Here is a 1155-nt window from a genome sequence, read left to right as displayed (position 1 = left end):
ACGCACGCATGGCATTGTATGGTTCAGCAATTGACCAAGCCGGTTGATGGTGTTGGCCAATATGTTCAATCTGGTAGAGAAGCAAGGTTTATCATACTAAAGACTATCAAGAAGGACAAGGTTCTCATTGGTAGAGATCAGTTTGAAGACTTCGGCTTCGTTATCGGGAAGATGATTAACTGCCATCATGAAAAGGATTGCTTGTTGACTGACCCGTCTCAAGTCAATAAGGTTATGGTGGAAGATCCTCATCGAGTGGTTATTCATTGTGACCATGTAAAGTCACAAATGGCTGATGTCGCCGATGAGATTAATGCCACTAAGGTCTATGAGTCCAAAACCTATGAGGGTAGGATGGCATCATTGGAATGGAGATCGTCCCAAAGGCCCCACAAGGCTTTCAAGGCTGCGGTCAAGAGAGCTAAGAGGTTGGAGTATTCGCTAAAGAGAAGAGGTGGCCAAGAACTGGTGGATGCTTATAGTGACCAGTTCAAGCAATGGCTTGATAATGGGTTTATCCGTCCTGTCGACAATGAGGAGGTGAAGCATTTTTTGTTTCATCACCCTGTGATAAGGGTGGGTCATCCTACTACTCCTGTGCGACCCGTGATAAACGGACAATCTCTAGATCCTTATCTCCGTGAAACTGAGTGTGACATGTTACGTATAGTAGATATTGTCACTCAGTGGAGACAAAGTGATAAGTGGGTAACTATGGACCTAAGCAAGGCTTTCCTCCGTATTCAAATGCGGAAGGAAGATCAGCCTTACCTAGGTATATATTGGGATGGTACCAGTTACGTCTTCAACGTTCTTCCGTTTGGCCTGGCCATGAGTCCTTCATGGCTTACGGCCAATGTGAAAGAAGTATTGCGACGAGCCTCTGAAGACCCACACTTTGTGGGTAAGGTTTTGCCTTATATGGATGATCTGCTTATGTTGGTCAAGGATGGTGTTGATATCCATGTCCAACAACGATTATTGGTGGCTCGCTGCGTTGAAGATGGTTTTCCGGTGGCAACTTCAAAAACGGTCTTTCACTATCAGGATGATCCTGCTAGTACATTGGGAGTTCCGTGGCATGGGGCAAGAGGAGATACGATTGGTGTATCTTTTAAACCTCCTGACAAACCACCCACTACAAGCAAAGAACTG

At 45.4% G+C, this 1155-nt stretch overlaps 1 protein-coding gene across 1 annotated transcript; it reads left to right on the top strand.

Moving 5' to 3' along the window:
* Positions 1–171: 171 nt before the first annotated feature.
* On the top strand, positions 172–904 carry Pmar_PMAR008263 (hypothetical protein; the record flags this gene model as incomplete). The annotated part of the gene is made up of 1 exon (XM_002775149.1): positions 172–904. A coding segment is annotated over one exon (733 nt), but the record flags the coding sequence as incomplete, so codon positions are not given.
* Between the last annotated feature and the right edge of the window lie 251 nt (positions 905–1155).

The sequence above is a fragment of the Perkinsus marinus genome (genome assembly GCF_000006405.1).
Source record: "Perkinsus marinus ATCC 50983 genomic scaffold scf_1104296956516, whole genome shotgun sequence".
Lineage (NCBI taxonomy): Eukaryota > Perkinsozoa > Perkinsida > Perkinsidae > Perkinsus > Perkinsus marinus.
This window is presented reverse-complemented; position numbering and strand designations above follow the sequence as displayed.